The 22,114-nt window shown below is 47.6% G+C and overlaps 1 protein-coding gene across 1 annotated transcript in view; it reads right to left on the bottom strand.

Annotated features, from left to right (window-relative positions):
- POLN (DNA polymerase nu) overlaps positions 1 to 22,114 on the bottom strand; it is a 2,377,116-nt gene that overhangs the window by 94,077 nt on the left and 2,260,925 nt on the right. Inside the window, exon 27 of the mRNA XM_086964459.1 lies at positions 4,635 to 4,696. Coding sequence (XP_086820585.1) covers positions 4,635 to 4,696 — 62 coding nt within the window. The remainder of the gene's footprint in view (positions 1 to 4,634; positions 4,697 to 22,114) is intronic.

Here is a 22,114-nt window from a genome sequence, read left to right as displayed (position 1 = left end):
AATAACGCCACTCACGGCTACACCCTGGTTACATCATAGGGCCCACGGGTTATACCGCGATGTGAAAGCATGCCGAGAACACCCCTTGGGTCCAGGTTAGAAGGACAGAGGGAGGGAAGGCATTAATGAATCCTCATGTAAGTCACGTCAAAGTCACGATTACAATATGTTCGACCACATCATGGTTGCCAGGAGCACTTACAGTACAATGTAGCTGCTTTCTACACTAAAGCCCTTGACAAATTGAGTACATCATTCCCTTCCTTTTAGATCAAGGCAACAACGCCTGTTTCATCCCACCTCCTGTATAACTAAGTATTACAGAGGTATGTATTACAGCAAGAAATATTGCGCATCAACCTAGTCTCAAATAGATGAATAGCTAGGACTTGGAATAATCACCACATTCTTGATTGTAGATCTAAGGAACTTTAATTTATTGTCTGAGTCGGCTGACCAGCAGTACTTTCCAAACAAGACCAGTCCTCCGATTGGAGCAAGGTCCGCAAAAGGTGAGCAATGACTGTGTCCTCACTTTTTTATACACTACACCACTGACCAATTCCTGATACATGTCCATTATATCTAATAGGCTGTCCTACATCTACACAGTCCCGATGAAGACACGTTTCTGATGCGCAAAATCAGCGCATCGCTCCCGAGGGTCGAAACGTCGACACATTCCCTTCTTGCACGAACCAACTATTAAAAATCTTTTAGGACCCAAGAATCAATTGATGTACCTACTGGATTATTGTGTATATAGTTGTCGTCACCAATAAGTCTATGAATTGACAATTTTACATGTTGTTTTAATTGTGTACCAGTCTTGCACAGAATTTATGTGTTTTGCATGTTTTATGGTCAGCAACTTGAATACTTTGATTCAAATACAGAGAATATGAAAGTATATGAGTAAAACTTTACTTTTATTTTTGCTTTGTGGTCAGTGTGGTTGATAATATTGGTATAGGTACCATTATCTTTGTACCCTAATTAGGGACGAAGTTAACAAATAATACATTTGGAATACTATACTACTGTGTATTTCTGTCCGACAGAACCATTATTATTTATTGTATTACCCACCCAGGTTCTGAGGGTTACAGGGTCACTCCATTACACGTAAAGGGGACATCTTATTGATGGCGCAATGTCCGCACAGTTTGCTTTCTCAGCTGCGCCGGACGGTGGCTCTACTGCAGGAGCTCAGTTTTATCATCGACGGGACCAAGTCGGTTCTTGTACCTTCCCAAAAAGTGGAATTCTTGGGTTTCGTCATAGACTCCGTTGAAGCTTCTCTCAGCCTTCCGTCGCAGAAGTTGTCCAAAATCAGGCACGTTTTGCGGCAGACAGTAGCCAAGTCCCACACGTCTTTACGGCAAGTCCCCAGGGTGGTGGGCCTTCTGTCATCTTCGATCCAGGCCAGCTTCCTGGGCCCTCTTCATTACAGGGCCCTTCAGCGCCTTAAGGCTTACCATCTGCGCAGGGGCTTGTCCTACGACCAGATGGTTCTTCCCTCGGAGGAGGTGAAAGAAGAGATGATGTGGTGGCTGTCGCACATGGAGGCATGGAATGGCTGAGCGATCTTCGGGTCTATCCCGGACCTCATTATCGAGTCCGCCGCCAGCAGGGTCGGTTGGGGGCGAGCTGCGGAGATTTTTCCACAGGCGGCACCTGGTCGTCAGAAGAACAGAAGTTGCACATCAACTGTCTGGAGCTTCTGGCGGGTTCTTTCGCAGTACGCTGCTGGACCAGTGACTCAGTGAAGTCGTGTGTACTGTTGAAGATGGGGAATGTGTCGGCGGTTCGATACATGAACCATCTAGGGGGCTCAAGATCCCGTGCTCTGGCGAATTTGGCGAAAGAGTTCTGGGATTATTGTCTGGACCATCACGTATCTGTGATGGCAGAGTACTTGCCGGGCCAGGCCAACCAGGTAGCAGACTGGCACTCCAGATACCTTCGGGACTCGTCTGTGGATGTTGGATGTTCAAGTCTTCCGAAGGCTGAACGATCTGTGGGGTCCTTTCTCGGTGGACCTGTTCGCATCTCGCTTGGACCATCAACTTCCGAGGTTCTTCAGCTGGAGGCCGGATCCACTGGCAGAAGCCACGGACGCTTTCCTTCAGGACTGGAGCCAGGAGAGACCCTTTGTGTTTCCCCCTTTTCGATGGTGGTGCGGACGGCGGCTCAGGTTCACCGGCAGGTGGTGGAGCTGGTTCTGGTGACGCCGCTCTGGAGGTACCAAGTTTGGTTTCCAGTTCTTCTGGAACTTTCTTGGGATTCTCCAATCCTACTCCCCCGGTTTACTCACCTGCTTCTCAATTCGGATCGAGAGCCGCATCATCTCATCGTTCAGGGCTCTCTCCATCTCATGACATGGAGGCTTTCAGGAGATGTTGGTCGGCTGAGTGGCTTCTGTCCAAGGACTAGGCAGTCTGTACGTCGAAGCGCTACAAATCCGCTTGGTCTAAGTGGGTAGGTTGGTGTCTTCGACGGGACTTGGATCCCTTGGTCGCAGGAGTTGTTCCCATCCTGAATTTCTTGGCGGAACTGCCATGGATGGGTTTGCGCGCCGCACAATTAACGCTATGCGTTCAGCTATCTCAGCGGCACATCATCCAGTTGACGGTTCACCGGTTGGGGTACACCCTTTTGTGTGCAGGCTTCTGCGGGGTATCCGGTTGTCTTTGCCTCCGGAACTGCGGTACTCGGTCCTTTGGGACGTCAATGTGGTGTTGAACCTTTTTCTATCCTGGCAACCTAACAGGTACCTGTCCTTGAAGGAACTCTCGGCAAAGTTGGCGATGCTTTTATGCTTAGTGTCCTGCCGGAGAGTGTTGGATGTGCGTGCTTTGGATGTCTCGTCACGTGTTTTTTCGCCGTATGGGGTCACTTTCACGATTGACCTCTGCACGAAGTCGGCTTCCAGAACCATTTCGTACCCGGCTTTTGTGGATGTTCTGAAATTATGTGTCGTTCAATGTCTAAAATCTTATGAAGATATGACTTGGGACATTCGCCCTCCGGGCGAGAGACAATTGTTGATTGCCTTACGAAAACCACACCATGCGGTCTCTTCCCCCACCATAGCCAGGTGGGTGCGCTGGATCATGCAAGAGGCAGGTATTGACACCCAGCGTTTCGGAGCTCACTCTGCCAGAGGGGCCATGGCCTCTAAGGCTTTCTCTGTAGGGGCTCGTTTGGAGGATTTAATGCGGGCGGCTGACTGGTCCTCGGATTCCACCTTTAAGAGGTTTTACTTTAAGCCTGTGGTGGATATTGCTCAAGTAAGCTTTGAACTAGCATAATCTGAGCCTCCGGTCCTGCCATAGAATCGAAATTTGCCTAACTTACGTGACGGTAAGTATCAATTCTATTAAGGACACAGAAGCGAGGATTATCCCACCCAGGACATCTTCGAGTGACATCCCACCCGTTTGTCAGTAAGTAGTCAGGTTTTAATGGTTAACTCCCGTAGTTGGAATTGGTCAATGTTGTTGTTTAAATTCGGCTGTAAGCATATGTGTCTTCCGTTACAATGCTTTCGCTGTTTTTATTTTTCTGCTAGGAAATGACGGTTCTAACCAAGACCAGTAAGATAAGTGCGTACTTCGCGAGACGAAAGAGGAAGAATTCTGAGAAGGGACTCCCTATCTGTTGGTTATGGACATAATGGAAGGACTGTGTGGAGACCGACCACGTTGGAATGATGGGAGTTGTAGTCCCAGAGACTTTTTCTGATAGTGTTTATGGATAATGCTTTACTATATGTTGTTGTATAAGCATTTTTTCTTTGTAAGCTTTTTGAGGCTGCTGTGTTTTTTGTATTGTAATAAATAGCGGAGAAAGAAAAGCATAATCCTCGCCTCCTTGTCCTTAAAAGAATTGTAACTTACAGTTACGTAAGTTAGGCAAATTTCGATTCATTTTAAGTTGTACTGTCAATGGGATTAAAGTAAGAAAGATAACAGTACCATATTAAAATTTGCCAGAGGCAAAACCTTTCTAGTCATAATAGCATTTATCGTACAGTATAACCTTCCAACCTTCTATGCACCTTGAAGCTGATATTCCTTGAAATTTACTTGTGTATTACAAATGTGACACAAACAAGAAACAGGAATGTGAGGTTTTCAAAGATCGTAAACATACAACACCAGAGCTATCCATGAGCGTTATTAGTACAAAACATTTTTCCTAACAACACCCAGATCGATAGGCACCATGATCAGTAAATCCCATCAAATTCTATTGTAGTTAATACCAATGATATACAAAGAACAGTTGCTATAGATACTTGAAGCCTGATTCACAAAAGTAAACTTAGACCAAAAGTCTAAGTTTACTACTACTAAAGTTATACTTTTGGTCTAAGTTTAGACCAAAAGTCTAAGTTTAGACCTAAAGTCTAACGCTAGTAGTAGTAAAGTTAGACTTTTGGTCTAAGTTAGTCTTTTGGTCTAAGCTTAGACCAAAAGTCTAACTTTAGTAGTAGTAAAGGTAGACTTTAGGTCTAAACTTAGCCTTCGGGTGTGAACCTGTCAACTATTTGAGTAAAATAAAGTAAAATTATAAAGTGTAAACATCAAATGAATAATGGATGGCTAATCAAGGCTCCTCCTCCCTACCTTCAAATTTACTCCCAAGACTTCAACTTGCTGCAGTGACTCCATTGTGCTTTTAACAAGAGCTACAAAAACAAAGAAGATCGAAAAAGTGTAGAAAGAACATTTTCTTTAATATTACAAAATGGTGAAAAATAACTTGAATACACGTACTGCAAATTACCAACACATTTAGATGTATCAATCACTCTTTGATGTTGAGAAGCAACAATGCATTAGATGCATACCATGCAAACCATAATTTTGCTACTGTCGGTAACATTAATAGACAAATGATGGTAAAGAAATTGTGTCAAATTTTTTTAATTCTTCACAATTAATTAAACTCACCAGTTTAACAAACCCATTCTGGTGAATGGCCTTATTGTTTTATGAATTTATTTGTGTTGGATTTAGGACTTGTGCACTATACCACTACTAACCAGTGCTTGTGCTCACTCCCTAAAACATTTTAACATTGCCTTACACTGGATTGGCACATTTAAATTACTTAGAAGTCCCTAGTACAGTGGCAAAATATATACCCAAGGCTGGTAAATTACATGCGACTAGGGGTGCCTGCAGCACTTTTTGTGCCACCCACTTAAGTAGCCCCTTAAAACATGTCTAAGGCATTGCCATTGGCAAATATGGAGCTCCTTTCCCAGTTTCTATCTGATCTCTCCTTCGATTTTTTTATGGGCCTCGGCTACGAAGAACAAGTTACTTACCTTTGGTAACGTATTATCTTATGGAGACACAGCCTAGCCGCAGATTACTTAACTTTGAATTCTCCCCAGGTGTCAGACTAGGTCCCGAGGATTTTCAGCAGTACCTCTGCGGACCGGGGGATGGCGTTGTATGACTCCCTGATGACGTAGACTCTGGTCATGATGTTAGTGGAGTCACAAAAGTCCCCTTCGGCGTGCGGACATCAGTTTCTTCTGTGAAACCTTTCGTGCCATAACGCGGATCCACTATAGAAACTGGTTGTGGAAACAGTGTGCCAAAAAGATAAAAAATCTTTGAAACATTTAAAGAAGAAACATCAAATAGTATGATAATACCAGACATGGATTTTAAAGAGAAACCCCAAAAGAATCAACTAAGTACAGATGTATGTGAAACTACAACCTGGTGAATAACCAGCATGCAAGGGAAAACACCTTACATTCTACAGACCATTCACCAATGGTAATGAATAGCATGGTAAATAATGCCTAAACACAACCTATAAAAACAACACCAAGCTGTTTATTGAATCATACCATTACGAGAGATAGTGACAATGCCAATGCAATGGATGATAATACCAGACAAATACTTTCAAAGAAAGAATCAAATGAATCAATACTGCTCAATGTGGTTTATCCATTAAGAAGGACAAAACATACCGCACTCTACCGATCACTCACCATCGGAAATGGATGGAATAGCAATATCTAAACCATACCTATGTGGTAAGATGAAGAGGTCTGTTGAGTCTCAACATTTCTTGAGACAGCAATCACTTATTTATAAAACCTGGACTAATAAGGGTGTAGCACTTTACCTCATAGGCTGTTCGCAGAGTGGCAGAGTGGGGAGGATGGGCTGGCCATTAAGGAATCTGCGGCTAGACTGTGTGTCTACTTGATATTATGTTACCGAAGGTAAATAACTTGTTCATCTGATAGACACATCTAGCTGTAGATTTCTGAACTTTAAATACCATATCTATACCCATCCGGATGAGGGTCTGCAAACTAATCATTCAAAAGCTCTCCAAGAGTACCAATTGGTCATAACCAATAACCGAACAAATAAAGGAATAGAAGTAAAAGAGCCTGGGCTCTTAACAAATTGTGACAATGGCAACAGACAATATAAAGAAGAAACAACCCCGCAGGCACGAAAGGACCGAGCCTAAAGGGAAACCTGATGAAAACCCTGAACAGAAACATCTGACAGTCAGACATTGAAAAATAACGGGCCAAGAACAAAATGAATGCAATGCCACCGCAATCTGTACCTCAATAAAGAATTATTTGAAGAAGACTTGTCTCAATAATTCCAGAAAGAAGGACTTGGGCTGATTCCAAATCAAACCAAGATTAATAAATCATCATTGCTATGTCTGGAGATACAATACATGTACCAAGAACGATGAACAATAGTCCATTCCTCAGACAAAAAATATTTTTATACAAAATGACTAGCCGAAGGTTTACAAAATGACAATAAAGACGTAAAGATGACAATCAAACAGATTTGAAACTGTTATAGATGTTGAGCAGATATGCCAGAACTATATACGCCTAATGTAAACATGAAGAGCCAATATAATAACACATACCCAAACACACAAACATGCATATATGTATCAGGTTCACACACCGAAATCAGTGGGGAAAAGGTAAGCTATCTCATCCCACAACAAAATCTCACTTTTTTAAAAAGGAATAATAGACTTCATCATATATATAGTTACTTACCTTCTGGACCAATAGATCTGTAAGAAACATTAGTAGTGATAGATTCCTTGCCTTAGAATTACCCACAGGCGTCAGACTGGATCAGGAAAATTTTCATCAGCAGTACCCCTGCGCGTCGGAAGGTGGCGTCGTGCTGTACCGCGTTCATCGTTGGCGTCGTGGTCGCCAAGATGACATTGCAATAGCTACTTAGATGGCACCCTTGCGCGATGACGTCAGTTCTGTACACAACTTTACGCGCAAGAAAATGCAGAGCCATGCAAAATACTGACCACTAGTGCCTTGAAACTAGGGCCCTGAAAGGGATGACCTTAACCCTAGAAATCAGTTTGCAGTATAGGGAGGATGGGTGGGGCGGTAAGGAATCTATTACTACTAATGTTTCTTACAGATATATCGTTACCTAAGGTAAGTAACTTGTTCATCTGGAAGAAACACTTAGTGATAGATTTGCTTACCTTAGAATAGATACCCCAGCAATACCAACCCCGGTGGTGGGTCTGTTAACCAAGATCACACCAGGAAGTCTTGGATAACAGAACAGCCAAAGAAGCCGTCTCTCCGGACTTGGCTGTCCAGGCAGTAGTGCTTAGTGAAAGTGTGCAGCAAAGCCCACGTAGCTGCCTGACAGATGTCTTGCAGGGGGGACACCACATCCCAATACTGTATTGGCTGCAGTCACCCAGGTGGAATGGGGTCGCAGCCCCAATGGAGTTTCCTTTTTAGCCATAGAATAACAGGCTTTAATACACGAGACGACCCATCGGGAGATAGTACGCTTGTATATGGCCCGACCTTTTTTGGTGCCAAAGTAGCCAATAAAGAACTGGTCCAGCCCGAAATGTTGTGTTCGGTTCAAGTAAAACAAGAGCGCACATTTTGGGTCCAGACAGGGGAGCCTCTCTACCTTTCTAGAAGGATGCGGAGGCGGAAAGAAGGTGGGCAAAGTGAGGGTCTGCCCGATGTGAAAGGCAGTGACAACCTTTGGCAGAAAGGATGGACATACCCTGAGCACAACCTTGTCCGGATAGACAGATAGAAAAGGAGACTTACAAGAAAGAACCTGGGGCTCACTCTCCTGGCAGAGGTGATGGCAACCAGGAAAGTAGTCTTCAAGGTCAGCAGACGAAGAGGACAACTGTGCAGAGGCTCAAAGGGAGCGCACATTAGAAATGTAAGAACCAGGTTCAAGTCCCACTGTGGCATTAGAAAAGGAATAGGAGGGAAAAGATGAGAAATGCCTTTGAAAAATCTATTTACAACAGGGGACTTGAAAAGAGAGGGCTGATCAGGGAGGCTGAGGAAGGCCGAAATAGCAGAAAGGTAGCCCTTGATAGTGCTCAGAGCAGAGCCTTGCTGGGCCAAGGAAAGAAAAGGCAGAAAGGGGATCGACAGCCTTTGCTGTGCACCATGCCACAAATTTGACCCACCAGCAGGCATATACCAACTTAGTGGAGGGACGCCTGGCTGCCAGAATGACATCACAGACTTCAGGAGGCAATCAATCAATCAATCAATCATTTGTAAAGTGCACTACATACCCGCAAGGGTCTCAAGGCGCTGGGGGTGAGGGCGCTACTGATCGAACAGCCAGGCCTTGAGTATCCTCCTGTAGATCAGCAGGTCTTGGGTCTGTCGTAGGCTCAGTGAGAGGGTGTTCCATGTCTTGGTGGCGAGGTGGGAGAAGGATCTCCCACCGGTGGTTGTTCTTCGGATGCATGGGACGGTGGCGAGTGAGAGGCCGGCAGAGCGTAGCTGGCGGTTGAGGATGTAGAAGGAGAGCTGTCTGTTGAGGTAGGCTGGGCCGATCTTGTGGAGTGCCTTGTATGCGTGGGTGAGGAGCTTGAAGGATATCCTCTTGTTGACGGGGAGCCAGTGCAGGTTTCTCAGGTGGGGGGTGATGTGGCCATGGCGTGGTACTTGGAGGATCAGTCATGCCGAGGCATTTTGGATGCGTTGTAGTTGTTTGATGAGCTTGGTCGGGGCTCCTGTGTAGAGGGCGTTTCCGTAGTCGAGTCTGCTGCTGATGAGGGCCTGGGTGACTGTCTTTCTTGTATCTGTTGGGATCCATCTGTAGATCTTGCGGAGCATGCGAAGGGTGTTGAAGCAGGAGGAGGAGACGGCGTTGACTTGCTTGGTCATTGAGAGCGTTGAGTCGAGGATGATTCCCAGGTTGCGTGCGTGGTCGGTGGGTGTCGGGCTGCCCCCAGTGCCGTCGGCCACCAGGAGTCATCCCAGGCTTAAGGTTTGGAGCTGAGGATGAGGACCTCCGTCTTGTCCGAGTTCAGACTCAGAAGGCTGGTCTTCATCCAGTCGGCGACAGCCTTCATTCCTTCGTGGAGGTTGGCTTTGGCAGTGATGGGGTCCTTGGGAAGGAAGAGGATCAGCTGAGTGTCGTTGGCGTAGGAGATTATGTTGAGGTCGTGCTGTTGGGCTACGTGTGCGAGCGGGACCATGTAAATGTTGAACAGCGTCGGCTGAGGGAGGATCCCTGGGGTACGCCGCAGATGGAACGGAATGGGGGGTGGCGGAAGCTCTGGGTTCTGCCGGAGAGGAAGTAAGTGGTCCAATCCATAGCCCTGTCTCGGATCCCTGCGGCGTGGAGGCGTGCGCGTAGCGTGCGATGGCAGACGGTGTCTAAGGCGGCAGAGAGGTCTAGGAGGATGAGTGCTGTGGTCTTGCCTTTGTCCAGCAGGGTCCTGATGTCGTCGGTGGCGGCGATGAGGGCAGTCTCGGTGTTGTGGTTGCTACGGAAACCTGACTGGGAAGGTTCCAGGATTCTGTTTTCTTCGAGGTATCGGGTTAGCTGTCTGTTGACGGTTTTCTCGATGACCTTGGCTGGGAAGGGGAGCAGAGAGATGGGCCGGAAGTTCTTGAGGTCTCTTGGGTCTGCCTTAGGTTTTTTGAGTAGGGCGTTGATCTCTGTGTGTTTCCAGATCTCTGGAAAGGTTGTGGTCTCGAGGGAGAGATTGATGACGTTGCGCAAGTGGGGTGCGATGGAGCTGCTTGCTCTGTTGAAGACGTAGTGCAGGAATGGGTCTGACGGAGAGCTGGAGTGGATTGTGGGCATGGTGTGGATGGCGTCATCGATGCTCACACTGGTCCAGGCTAGCAGAGGGTCGTGGTCGATGGTGTGCGGAGGGTCTGTTGTATTGCTGCCTGTTGGGGCTGTCTGGGTGTTGAAGCTGTCGTGGATGTCTGCTATCTTGTGGTGGAAGAAGGTGGCGAGGGAGTCACACAGGACTTGCGACGGCAGGATGTCGTTGGTGTTGGAGCTGGGGTTAGAGAGTTCCTTCACAATGTTGAAGAACTCCTTGCTATTGTGTGCGTTGTTGTTGAGGTGGTCTTTGAAGGAGGTCCTCTTGGCCACCCTGATGAGGTGGTGGTGGTTGCGGATGGCGACCTTGTGTGCTGCGTGGCTGTTTGGAGTTTGTTCACTGTGCCATTTCTTCTCTAGTTTCCAGCAGGCTTGCTGGGAGGCTAGGAGTGCTGGTGTCTCTGTGGGGGGGTTTCTTCAGCGGGCGAGGGTGTTGGCGCAGTCCTTGATCCAGCGTCTGAGGCTGTGGGCAGCTTTGTCGGTGTTGGAGGGTTCGGTAGGTGGGCTGAGAGCGAGGTTTGCATGTAGTTGGTCTTCGGTGATTTTGCACCAGCATCGGCGGGGGATCTGTTGGTTGCTTTGGTGTGTGGTGGGTTTCTGGAAGGTGAAGTGGATGCAGTGGTGGTCGGTCCAGAGGAGTTTGGTGGTGTGGCTGACGGAGACGTGCAGGCTTGAGGAGAAGATGGGGTCGAACGTGTAGCCGGCAGAGTGGGTGGGCATTGTGACGAGTTGCTTCAGTCCGAGGTTGGCAAGTTTTTCGATCAGGGTTGTGGAGTTGTTGTCGTCGTTGTTCTCAAGGTGAAAGTTCAGGTCTCCGAGGAGGATGTAGTCGGTGGAGGTCAGGGCATGCGTGCTGATCAAGTCGGCGATAGAGTCGCTGAACTGGGGGCGGGGTACGAGGGGTCGGTAGACGAGGGTGCCTTTGAGGGTAGAGTTAGGGTCTGTGTGGATCTGGAAATGCATTTGTTCGGCAAGTGAAAAGGAATCAATTCACTGCTCTGATTGACTGCTAGCACTTGAACTAGGAAGTGAAATCTCGATATTCGCAAATTTGCAGCAATTTTTTTTAAAAAAAAGCAAGCACAGGCTTCTGCGCTTGTTTAAAAATAACTCCCTCCCCTGCTGCTGCCACAGAAGATCCTTCCGAAAGGGCAGCCTGATCGGAGGATCGACACTCATGCTCTGAAGCTCTGGATACAAGACTCTCCTTGCCCAGTCCAGCGCCACAAGGATGACTTGGACCTGGTCGCTCCTGATCTTCTTCAGAACCCTGGGCAGGAGTGATATGGGCAGAAAGGCGTACAACAGGCCTGAGCTCCACGTGCGACGAAACGCTTTGCCATGCAATAGCCTCATTGGAACCTCCAGCGCACCTTACTGCTGACATTGCGAGTTCTCTTCGGAGGGAAACAAATCTAACCAAGGTTCTCCCCCCTGCTGAAAAAGACCTTGCGCCACCTCCGACTGGAGACGCCATTCCTGATCTGCTAGGCATCGACGGCTGATATCATCTTCTCTGGCGTTCAGCGAACCTGCCAGGTGTTGAACCACCGGGGTTATGCCCTGTGGTTCCAGTCATGTCCAGAGACAGAGGGCCTCTGGACAAAGGGCCCATGACCCCACCCTGTCTTGCTTGTTGCAGTACCACATGGCGGTTGGTGTTGTCCGTGAACACCTGCACCAACGTCCCCTTGACAGAGGGAAGAATTGCTTTCAATGCCATGCGAATCGCTCGGAGCTCCAGCACATTTATGTGGAGCCCCGTCTCGGCCGGAGACCAGTGACCCCTGCTCTCCATCTCTCCCAAGTGGCCGCCCCATCCCAGAAGTGACATATCCTTCACAATTGTGAAATCCGGTTGGGGAAGGGAGAGAGGTCTGCCTTTGACCCAATCTAGGTTCGTTAACCACCACTGCAGATCCTTCGCAGTTCCTTCCGACATCTGAACCACATTGGAGAGATTTCCATGATTCTGTGTCCATTGGAACTCCAAGTCCCACTGCAGAGCGCGCATACGCAATATTGCGTGTATTACCAACAGGATGCAGGAGGTCATGAGGCCCAACAGCCTCAGAGTCAACCTCACTGAAATCCAGGATAGAGGTTGAAATATCAGAATCATAAGCTGAATATCCTGGACTTGCTACTCGGGAGGATAAGCCCGAAACTGCACTGTGTCCAGAACAGCTCTGACAAAAGGGAGCGTCTGAGAAAGAGTCAGGTGTGACTTCGGCACGTTTATAGAAAACCCCAGCGAATGCAGGAGGTACGCCGTAGTCTGAAGATGGGAGACGAATGCCTGGGGCAAGGACGCCTTCAACAGGCAGTCGTCGAGGTAGGGGAAGACTGAAACCCCTAACCTGCGCAGATGAGCTGCAACCACCGTCATCACCTTGGTGAAGACCCGAGGGGCACTGCTAAGGCCGAAGGGGAGCACAGTAAAGTGAAAGTGCTCATGGCCTACTTTGAACCGCAGGTAACGTCTGTGGCCCGGCAGGAATGGAATGTGAAAATATGCATCCTGCAGGTCCAATGCCACCATCCAGTCTCCTTGATCTAAGGCAGACAAGACCTGAGCCATTGTGAGCATTCTGAATTTCTCCTTTTTGAGAAATTCGACAATATCGGTTATCTTCACAGTCACCCAGAGGGCAGCAGATATTGCACGGCGGATGGGAAGATGAGCTGGGAGCAACTGCACACAGAGTTTCCAGCTCGTTTTATGAACCTCTTAAGAGTCAATGTCCATTAGGAGGTGATAAAACACACGAGGGCATCAGCAACAGCCTTAGCAAACTTTTTTTTTTAGAGGAGATTGGTTGGTGGGGAGATGGGTCATAAGTGCCTCTTAGGTAATTCTCAGGACGAGGCTTTCCCCCTACAAAGCCTCATCCCTCCTCATACAGCAAAATATTTTTTTAAGTTAGTAGGTCTACTCCTTTACTGTATCTCACAACTAGAGTCCCACTTGTCCGCTTTACTCCTGCTCCTGCAGTCTTGTCTAACTTCTGGACCACCTTCCCTAGTAGTGCCTTCTCAACTTAAGTTCACATCCCTTAGCACAAGCTCATATCCGGCCCACTCCCGAAAGCTGTATCCCAAGGGTCATGTCCCCTCATCGCTGCTCTGATGTCCCTCTGAAGCCCCTCCCAGCATTAGCTCCCTATATCCTAGGGCCCACCTCTACCCACTGTCCCATCTCATGTTGGGCACCCTCACGTGGGGCTGTGCCATTCTATCAACCTTTGCACCACTGTTGCGTCACCCTCTGTCCCATTTCACCTCTGGTTCCACTCTACCCCTGCAGCATCTCACCTCTGACCCCCCCCCACCTCTGCTCCCACTTCTCACACCTGGCCCCTCCCTCAATTGGCCATCTCACTTTTTATCCCTCCCAGCTCCTCCTCACCTCTAGCCCTGCCACACCAGTAACCTTGTCTCACCTCTGTCCCCTCTTTTACACTGCGTCTTTATGGGCCCCTCTAACATAGATTTATTTATTCTCTGGTACTTTCTACTGTCCCGGTTACCTGTAGCCCCTCCCCACGCTGCCCTGCCGCACCCCTGATCCCCCGGCATGCTGTCCTGTGTCATCTCTGCACCCTCTGCTCTACTGTCCCACCTTACAGCCGGCCCCCGCTTCACTCACAGCTCCATCTCATGTCTGTCTCCTCAGCCCGCGCTGCACTGTCCCCATATTAGGCTCTTCCTGCTGTCCCATTTCACACCTTGGACCTTTGCCCTGACTGCTGCCTCGCTTCTGCCGCCCTAACCTTTGTGTCCTGTCCTGCTGCACTGCTGCCTTCTCTCACCTCTCTGGCCTGTGAACACCTACTGCGCAGTGTCATCTCTACTCCTGCGCTGCTGCCTCCTCTCACCTCTAGGACCTGTGGCCCCCTGCTGCGGTGCAGCGTCAGTATCAGTTACATAAATAGGAGAACGAAAATCGCCTAAAAATAATATCTGTGCACTGGTGGGCGCTACACTCCTCACATATCACAAATACACATTAAAAATCCCCATCACCCGTTTTTCAAGCGGGCCTGTTTAAATAAACAACACACAAACACTTCATCTGTTCTTCTACGAGTATTGTGTAAGCACAGGAGCAGCACAAAGTGATGCACGAAAAAGAAATGTGTTACTTACCTGTAACTGCAGTTATCCAGTATTGGTGTCTTTCATAGATTCACATGCCTGAATCATTGCCCGTCGTCGAGACGGGAGTCTCTTGTACATAGAAAAGTAATGTCCTATAGACATACATAGAGAATAGTAGGCCTAAAGGCCTCACCTTAGTAACATATCCATGTCCTTTTGTAAAAAGGACTAAACTCTAGACAAGAGCTAATCAGCTGTCACCACCCTCTAGAACCTTCCTGGCAGGAGCCTCAGTCCCTCAGATTTTCGCACGCACTAAGCTAAGTAGGCGTGACACTGAGAGAGTTAGTTGAGTCCTTCCCGTTAAGGCGGGAGGGTTGCATGTGAATCTATGAAAGACACCAATACTGGATAACTGCAGTTACATGTAAGTAACGCATTTCTTATCCAGTATTATGGGTGTCTTTCATAGATTCACATGCCTGAATCAGAGTAGCAAGCAATGCAGAGTGCACATTTCTGATGGTACAGCATATGCAAGTCATTAGATAATACATATCATGCGACTATAAACCACCAATAAATGTCAACAATAAGCATCAACATAGAAATGTGCATATCAGAGAAGGATGGAGGGACGGAGGAAGGCTCACCTTAATGAAATAGATGGCGTAACACTGCTTGTCCCACTGCCGCATCCCTCATCAGCTCTGTGTCCAGGCAGTAATGCCTAGTGAAGGTATGCGGCGACTTCCATGTTTGCCGCCCTGCAAATGTCCACGACTGGCTCCCCAGCAAAGAGTGCCATAGATGTAGACATAGCTCTTGTAGAATGAGCTCTGACTTTAGACTGTAATGGCTGTCCAGCTCGGTCATGACAGAAAGTAATCGCTGAAGAGATCCATCTGGAGATACTCTGTTTGGTAAGCGGTAGACCTTTCCTAGGTCTACTGAAAGCTATGAAGAGTTGATTAGACTTCCTGAATGTTTTGGTCTTATCAATGTCAAATTTCAAGCATCTTTTAAGGTCTAACGAATGCAGCGACCTCTCAGCTGCAGTGCTGGGGTTTAAAAAGAATGACCTTAGGATTACAGGCTCGTTCAAGTGGAAGTCCGACGGGACTTTAGGGATAAATTTAGGATTGGTCCTTAAAATCACCCTGTCGTCATTAAACTGTAGAAACGGATCCTGGATGGAAAATGTCTGCATTTCACTGACCCTCCTTGCAGATGCAAGCGCTAGGAGGAGAGCTGTTTTCCACGAGATGAACTTTAGGTCAGCTTTGTGTATGGATTCGAACGGATGTTTCATAAGTTGGTTAAGAACCACATTTAGATGCCATGTCAGGTGAGCCATCCATACTGGCGGGAAAGATCTGTATAGTCCCTTCAGGAACTGTTTAATTAGTCTGCTAGACCATAGAGAGGGACCCTTTGAAGTCCTTTTAAAACGTGATATTGCTGCCAAGTGTACCTTAATGGAGGAGTGGGCTAGGCCCGACTGTGCCAGATGTAGTAAATAGGGCAAGATTTGTTCTGGAGACGAGGAAAAAGGTCGAATTCCTCTGTCCGCACACCATACACAAAAGCGCTTTCACTTCAGGGAATACGTCTTGTTAGTGCTATCCGCTCTTGCCTTGGCTAGAATATCCCGACAGTCCTGCGGTATGTTTAGACAGTTGAATTCTCGGTACTCAGGAGCCACGTGGCTAACCTGAGAGACTTCCGGATGTTGAACCTGCTTGTTGTTCATGGTGAGCAGGGAATGATACTGGCGCAGGTGAATCGGTGTCTCTAGAGATAGACGATGGAGCTCCGTGAACCAGTGTTGTCTTGGCCAGAATGGAGCTATCAGAATTAGAGTGCAAGACTCCGCTTTCATCTTTCTGAGGACCCTGGGAAGCATTTGGAATGGAGGAAATGCGTACGCAAAGACGTTGCGCCATGCAATGGAAAATGCATTCCCTAGGGACTCTGACTGGGGATGCCAGCTTGCGAAATTTGGGCATTTTGCGTTCTTTCTGGTCGCAAATAGATCGATTTGCGGTGATCCCCACTTGGAAAAGATCTGGTCGATGATTGCCTGGTCCAGTTCCCACTCGTGCGACAATGTCCTCTGCCTGCTTAACGCATCTGCAATTACATTGTCCTTGCCTGGGACATACTCCGCCCTTAGTGTTATATTGTGGAAAATCAGCCAATTCCAGATCTTTTGCGATTCGCGAGAGAGTGTCTGCAAACGCGTCCCTCCCTGTTTGTTTAGATAGTGCATCGTCGTAGTGTTGTCGGTCCTGGCGAGCAATAGGGATTTCTTGATCCTTGGCAAGAATGACTGTAGGGCCAGGAACACTGCCCTTATCTCGAGTAGGTTGATGTGGAGATGTTTTTCCAGCTCTGACCATTTGCCACTTATCTGCAGTTCTTGAAGGACAGCTCCCCAACCCTCCAAGGAAGCGTCCGTTGTGATTACATGAGGAGCTGCGGGAAGTAGGAATGTTAGTCCCTGCGAGAGGTTTTTTGAAGACATCCACCATTGCAATGCCTTAATGATTCGCACTGTAATAGTTATGCGGTCGTCGAACGACCCTGTGCATTGTGTCCATTGCCTGGACAAAGCCTCTTGTAGGGGACGCATCCATGGACGGCAATGTGGTATGAGTAGGATGCACGATGACAGCATCCCTAAAAGGGATTTGAAGGTACGAACTGTCAATGTTTTCTTCAAGGCTACTGTTGAGGCTAGAGAAAGGAGCCTGCGTTTTCGTTCTTGGGATGGAAACGCCTTTGCAGAACCTGTGTTCAGAGTTGCTCCAAGAAAGGTGATGATGCGAGAGGGTTGAAAAGTGGACTGAAGAGATTGAGACAGGCGTTGGAGGATTTGGAGGCACCTGCAAAGGATGGTGCCTTCACCAGCCAGTCGTCCAAATATGGGAGGACTGGGTGACCATGCTGCCTGATGAAAGCTGCCACCGGGGAGAGACACTTGGTGAAGATGCGGGGCGCAGATTTGAGGTCAAAATGTAGGACACTGAACTGGAAGTGCCTACCCGCAACTGCAAATCTCAGGTATTTTTTGTGATTTTTGTGGACTGGAACATGAAAGTATGTGTCCTGTAAGTCCAGTGACGTCATGAAATCCCCTTCCTCTACGAGGTTCAAGATCTCCTGTATGGTGACCATGCGGAACGACTGCTTCTTTAAGAACTTGTTCAACGCTCTGAGGTCTAGAATGGGCCTCCATTTCTTTTCCTTCTTCTGAATGAGAAAGAAGCGGGAGTAAAATCCCTTCCCCTTCTGAGACGATGGTTCTCTCTCTATCGCTCCTTTCCTGAGCATAATTGAGAGTTCTTGCAGAAGCAATCGTAGATTTTTGTGTTGCATTGGGCGGGGAGGAGTTGTCGGAGGGATACTTTTGAATTCCATGGAATGGCCAAATTGAATCAATTGAAGGACCCACCGGTCCGTGGTTATTCTTTTCCAATTCCTGAGAAAATGTGTCAATTTTCCTCCAATCTTTAAAGAAGTAGATAGGGGTTGGACTGGCTGGATGAATAGGTCATTGGCGTCCGCCATTGTTCCTCCTTTGATTTTTGCCTCTAAAGGTTGACTTTCCGTATGAGGATTGTCGGCCCTGTTGTTGTTGCCGATTCTGATATTGGGTTCTACCCTGGTTGGAAGAATATGATGATATGCTCTGAAAACCACCACTGAATGAGGGTTGTCCTCGTCCTCTGTTCCCTCGAAAGGACTGGTTCTTATATTGGAGCGTACCCAGCGCCGTGTCCGTGTCTTTTTTAATAGTTTGTAGAGCTTCGTCGATCTTAGCTCCAAATAGATGTTGGCCATCATAAGGCATATCTAGGACTTTAGACTGTACATCCTGTCTAAATGAAGTTGCCTTGAGCCATCCTTGCCTTCGTAAAACGGCTGCCCCGGCCAGCTGCCGGAACCCCGTCATCGCTACGTCCATAGCGCAGTCTATTATTTCAGACGCTGACGTCTGACCCTCCAAAAGGATAGATTGTACTTCCCATTTTGAGACGTCTGGTAACTCAGATAAATACGGTGCAATATCCGCCCATAGCTGTCTATTGTATCGTCCTAGAAGCGCCAGTGTATTTGCTGCCTTCACCGTCATGGCTGACATTGTAGGAAAACGTTTTCCTATATTGTCTAGCTTCCTCCCCTCCTTGGCCGGTGGCGCTGTCAAAGGAGATGAGGGGTGTGAGAAGTTGGCCTGATATATGATGCTCACTAGTTCTAGTGATCACCTTGTATCAGTCCAAACAACCCTTATGGTGATCGGTTGTAAGTCAACCTTATAGACCAGCTATCTTAATGGTAGTATGGACAAAGCAGTCTTAGGCTAAACTCTTTTGGCATGTGAAGCCAGCTGTTTTACCACATATAACCCCTTGAATACCAGATGAAAGGACACCACACAGGTTGTTATGAAAATAAACAATATATTTATTACTAACAAACACCTCTGAACTCTTTATGAGATCAGAGGGCTAAGCAAATATGGCACTATTGAACTGCCGCTCGCTGCCTAAACATGCTTTAGAGATCTCATTCCTACTACATGATTCGGCATTGGATGTACGGTTCCTTACAGAAACATGGTTAGGACCCAGTTCAGGCCCAGACATTGTCCAGGCTCTGTCCCCGGGCTACCTGATTCAGCACATTGACCGAACAGGGAATGTAGGAGGAGGGGTCGCCATCCTCTATAAGGAACATCTAGTCTGTAGCCTACTAGGCAGCCCATTACTCGACTGCGAAAACGTCCACTTTTCTATCACCTTGTCACCATCAGCTTCCTTCTCTGGGCTTTTAGTATACCGTCCACCGGGATCCTTAGGACAATTCCAGAGGACACTGCTGGAAACGGTTGTAAACCTCGCCAGCTCAGCCTCCAATTTCACCGACTGTGAGATCTGAACCTCCATTTTCAACAATCCACAAGACATGATAGCTAAGGATCTGGCTCAAGACCTTGAGACATGCGAAATGGTTCAAAAAATCCAAAAAGCCACCCATATAAAGGGACACCTGCTTGACCCAATTTTCTCAAATATTATAGACTTAATCACCATGGATCCGAGCCCCGTCCTGTGGTCAGACCATTTTACTATACCTTTTACTTGGAGTGCCCCCCCCCCAGGCCCGACCAAACCCTTCTGCAGACACTGGTCCAAACCTAAGACAAATGAATGGTCGGAAGCACTAAGGACCACCTCACCTTCCACTAACTCTGATATCACGACAGCGAATACAGAGTTCAACCAGTGGATAGAGTATTCTCTGGACACAGTTCTCCCCAGGAAATCCGCAACCCAAAAAAGAGGATCAATCAATCATCCCTGGTTTAGCCCAGAGCTCCGAAAACTCAAACAGACCTGTAAAAAAGAGGAGAGACAATGGAGAAAAGGCTTTGATTCAGAGATAAAAACTAAATACAGGGCCTCCATTAAAGCATACAAATCTGCGCTAAAGGCAGCAAAAACAGCTTTTTACGCAGAGAAAATTATTGCATCTCCGAACTCATCGAAAGAGATTTTCAGAATTGTCAAAACTCTTCTGAAGCCCCCTGATCCCCTTCTTGCCCCAAATGCATCTGGGCCCCGCTGTGAAGAACTGGCATCTTTCTTCCACACTAAAATCCAAAAGATTCTTCTGGGTCTCCCACCCATCCCCATCTCCGAACCATTATCGTTAACTACACCCCCCCTCAAGGCACTACCCCTGAACTCTCTTCCTTCATTCCGCTCACGGAGGAATTGTTACCCCCCCTCCTCAATGCAATAAAAAGTGGCTCGCCGCTTGATCCGGTTCCAATAAACATCCTGAAATCAGTCTTGCCCATTATCGCCACGCCAATAATCAACCTGATCAACTCCTCAATCGAAGCAGGCACAGTCCCACGGGACTGGAAAATGGCCATGGTCAAACCATTGTTAAAGAAAACTAACCTCGACCCTGGAGACCTATCCAACTACCGCCATATCTCCCTTCTCCCGGGTATCAGTAAACTGGCAGAAAGATTTGTAAACCGCCAACTGTCTTCATTTCTGGAAACCTTTAATCTACTCCATCCTTCTCAAACAGGCTTCTGCCCTGGACAAGGGACGGAGACGGTACTTCTTAAGGTGGTTGAAGAGTCTAGGAGGATTCTGGACACAGGTGGCAATGTGGCCATTATCCTCCTAGACCTCAGTGCCGCCTTCGACAAGGTAAATCACCATATCCTTTTAGCCCGTGAAAACAAACTCGGAGTATCGGGAAAAGCCCTCTCATGGCTTGAATCTTTCCTTCAGGAAAGGTATTTTAAGGTATTTGAAGGGGATTGCCATTCATCACCGATACCCTTGCAGTGTGGGGTTCCACAGGGCTCCTCCCTTAGCCCCACACTTTTTAATGTGTATATGTCTCCCTTAGCTGAGATAGTGGCCCCCTATGGAATTTAATTACTCAGCTATGCTGATGACACGTAGCTCGTGGTCTCTCAGGCAGATTTGTCCCACACAAGTTTGAGTGACTGCCTTGAGGAGGTAGCAAAGTGGATGGGCCAGTCTCAGCTCAAACTCAACAACGAGAAGACCGAACTGATGTTACTGGGCAGGAAGGCATCACTCAATTCCCCCACCTTATGGCCCCCGTCTATGGGTGCTGGTCCTACCCTAAGAAACGCGATCAAGAGTTTAGGCTTCTGGTTAGATGAGGATGTCTCATTTAAAGTACAAGCCAGGAAAACTGCGGCCACTTGTTTCGGCCTGCTAAGATCCATACGTAAGATCCTGCCTCAACTGCCGGATAGAGCCAAAAAGATCCTAGTTCAAGCCTTGATTTTATCCAAGCTTGACTATGGTAACGCGCTCTATCTGGGAGCCCCGGCCTCTGTGATCGGCAAACTCCAGGTAGTCCAAAACTCAGCAGCTAGACTGCTGACGAGCACCAACCACCGCTCCTCAGCCAAACCAGTGCTAAGATCACTCCATTGGCTACCGATAAAAGAACGGATACCCTTTAAGGCCCTCTGTATCGCCCATAAAAATCTCCATGGCAAAGGCCCCCCGATTCTTACTAACCTAATTAAACAATACAAAATGCCCAGGAACCTGCGTTCCAATGATCTCAATCTGGCAGAAGTCAACAGAATCAACAAGGCCCATTCTGGTGGTCGCCTCTTCTCCTATAATACCTCAAAGTTATGGAACTCTCTGCCCCTCTCCCTTCGTCAGGAACCCAATCTCCTCTCATTTCGCAAGAAAATAAAAACTTGGCTTTTTCCCGGAAACGAACTAAACATTCTGATCCCATCTTTCACTCTCGGACCCTCTGTCGCCACGGCTTCAAGCGCTGGGATGCTTCCGGGTAGCCCTGCGCTATAAAAGAACTATTTTCATTTCATTTCAAGCACATAACAAAACTCTTAAGAAAATACAGTAAGTCGCACAAATTACAATGGTGCCCTAGGGGCACGACAAACCATATACTAAGTAAATGGTATAAGTAAATTGATAGAAGAAATGAGGATGCCCAGAGGCTGTAGAATCGCTGGGGCTACACTACCCTAACCTTAGGTAAGGAGCAGGAGGCCCACGGTACGCGTGTCCAGTGTTAGAACACACACGCGGGTTTCAATGCAAAGTCAATGGGCATGAACAAATTATGAAAAAGGTAAGTAAAGACAGTTCCGACTGGTTGAGACCGAAACTGCCGGATACCTGGACACTAGGAGGGTCACCGAAATGCTCTCGTTACCTCACCCACGGGCTGCGGGTGCATAGGTGTGAAAGTGTGTCTGGTTTCCGCGTTGAAGTCAATGG

This window comes from Lissotriton vulgaris, chromosome 3_2 (genome assembly GCF_964263255.1).
Source record: "Lissotriton vulgaris chromosome 3_2, aLisVul1.2, whole genome shotgun sequence".
NCBI classification, from domain to species: Eukaryota; Metazoa; Chordata; class Amphibia; order Caudata; family Salamandridae; genus Lissotriton; species Lissotriton vulgaris.
This window is presented reverse-complemented; position numbering and strand designations above follow the sequence as displayed.